The 2089-nt window shown below is 51.5% G+C and overlaps 1 protein-coding gene across 4 annotated transcripts in view; it reads right to left on the bottom strand.

The window, feature by feature from the left end:
• The window catches only part of MVB12B (multivesicular body subunit 12B), a 191378-nt gene that overhangs the window by 143159 nt on the left and 46130 nt on the right, over positions 1 to 2089 (bottom strand). The window contains exon 1 of one of the 4 annotated variants that reach the window (XM_045288599.1): positions 1646 to 1707. The exons of the other annotated variants lie outside the window; for them this stretch is intronic. Coding sequence (XP_045144534.1) covers positions 1646 to 1687 — 42 coding nt within the window. The 5' untranslated portion in view covers positions 1688 to 1707. Of the gene's footprint in view, positions 1 to 1645; positions 1708 to 2089 lie in introns of those variants that run through there. 4 annotated transcript variants of the gene reach the window in all.

Raw genomic sequence — 2089 nt, 5'->3', positions numbered from 1 at the left:
GACCAGGGAGGGCTTGGAGAAGTCCGCACAGGAAGATGCTCATTACACTTGCTCGGGGGACAGTACAAGGGGCAGCAAGAAGCCCAATGGGGTGTGAAATGCCACCTGAGAGGGCAGCACCTGTGGGGAGAGTGACACGGCCTCCTGCTCTGAGGCCTGGGGACCAGGCGGGGTGCTCAGGTCCACGAGAGCCCGCTGTCGGGGCCACCAGGAAGGCTCGTGCTCCACTGTGAGCTCCTGGTACGGACTCTGAGAGCAGTCTTCAAGGTCAGAAACTGGATCGTGATAGAGAACTCAAAGGCTTAGCTCCTTGTTCAGAGTCTCACTCAGAAGCCACCTTCTCACACGCTGCGGTAGGAATACGCTCGTTCAAGGCTGACACTAGGACTGGAGTGTTAAGGGGCACGGTTGAGGGGGGGTGTGGGGAGGGCTATGATTAGTGTGAGGGGCTTTATGGGACAGGCGTGCACAGTGAACTCGTGTAAGAGGGGAAAGAGGAGGGTGGTTTCCCAATTTTTCTCCAGATTGCTCCATTAATGGACTGTTGTAGAAATGCTTTATTCAGACGGAACGATTGTACACCAGCAAATCCAGGAAAATGCTTTATTCAGACGGAACGATTGCACACCAGCAAATACCCCAATGGAAAAGGAAAGCTTCTCTTGCTGACTATGCAAATATAGGTGACCTCGGAGCTGGAGGAGGAATGGTACGGGGATCCTTTTAGGAACTGTTTGATCAAATATGCCACCCCCACCAAAAAACAGCATAAATCGAAACCACGATGAAGCAGGGACTGAGCCCTCCCTGTGAGCTCCCCCGCCCCCAAGGGCCGCGCATTGTTTCCCGAAAAGTGAGGTTGAAGGCAGTGGGTCCCACGGCGGCGGCATTCCTGGGGGTTCTTTCTGTTGTGCTCTCCCAAGGGGCTCCATGTTTTAAAAGACTTTTGTCCTCTAAATGGTCGTGTTCACTGTATGTCCTGAATGGTACGAGATGCTCTTTTGGGGCACCCCCATGAAGAGGAAAGAAGGGAGCGAGGGCGAGCAATAGCACCATATCAAAATGTGTGTGTCTATTCCAGATGCACCCCAATTTCAGAACCATTAGCTGTAAAAGGAAGAACGGCTGAAGGAACCAGTGAGGGAGCCTTATCTTTCAATTCCATTTCCCCTGCACACTTTCTGACGCCCCTCCAAAGCATTTCTCTCCTAAATGCATCGCTTCTGGAACTCTCAACTAGAGAGCCTTCGAGGCACCTGAAGGAAAGCCGCAGAACCACAAGCCTGAGCAGCACCAGGTGTGTCTTTTGCCTCCACTGGGAAAGGAAGGGTGTCCAGGGTTTTCAAGAAAGACTCCCTCTTCTACCCCATGGCTAGAATGATCACTTCCGAATAAAGGACACCTGGCTCTAGTAAGGGGATCGCAGAGGACTGTGAAAGGAAGGAAGCACCCCCCCCCCCTCTATGCACCCACTGGCTATTAGGTCCACGCATCCTTGTCACATGAACCAGAAGACCCACTTTTGCCCTAAGGCTACAACTCATTTTCACAGGAGGAAGACTGTGTGACCAGAGCAGGAAGCCAGAAGAGAGAGCAGACCAGGCAGGGCAGGAGGGAGGCAGAAGGGGGCAGAAAGCAGGCTCACCCCGAGCTGGGACTGGATCTGCTCCAGGGGCACCCGCACCATGGACTGGAGTAGAAAGACGACTCCTGTCGCCACTTCAGGGCTCAGTCTACAGCACACACAAAAATAAAGCCTCGGGTCCTTGTCTTGAGTGTCTATGGAATAAGCAGTCCCGCTCTCTGGATAAAGCCTCCAGTGGACACCCCCCGACCCCACTATAGGCCGGGGATGTGAACGGCTTTGCTCTCAGATGGAGTGCACTGTGCACTGGAAGGTCGACTCTGGCAGATGTTGATAGGTTAAAGTTTAACACCACGTCATCTGATGTCTCTTTTGACTCATTTTAAAGTTGTAGTTTTTAATATATTTGGCTTTCTTTTCTCTATTTCATTTTGTTATTGTTGTTAGCTTTTTTGTTTTTGTATATTTTTAGGTATATGAGATCCAGGAAGGGTGAATTTATAG

This window comes from Echinops telfairi, unplaced genomic scaffold, assembly GCF_000313985.2.
Source record: "Echinops telfairi isolate 266 unplaced genomic scaffold, ASM31398v2 ScPeMD7_22;HRSCAF=79, whole genome shotgun sequence".
NCBI lineage: Eukaryota > Metazoa > Chordata > Mammalia > Afrosoricida > Tenrecidae > Echinops > Echinops telfairi.
The sequence above is the reverse complement of the archived record's forward strand: the minus strand, read 5'-3'. Positions and strand labels throughout refer to the sequence as shown.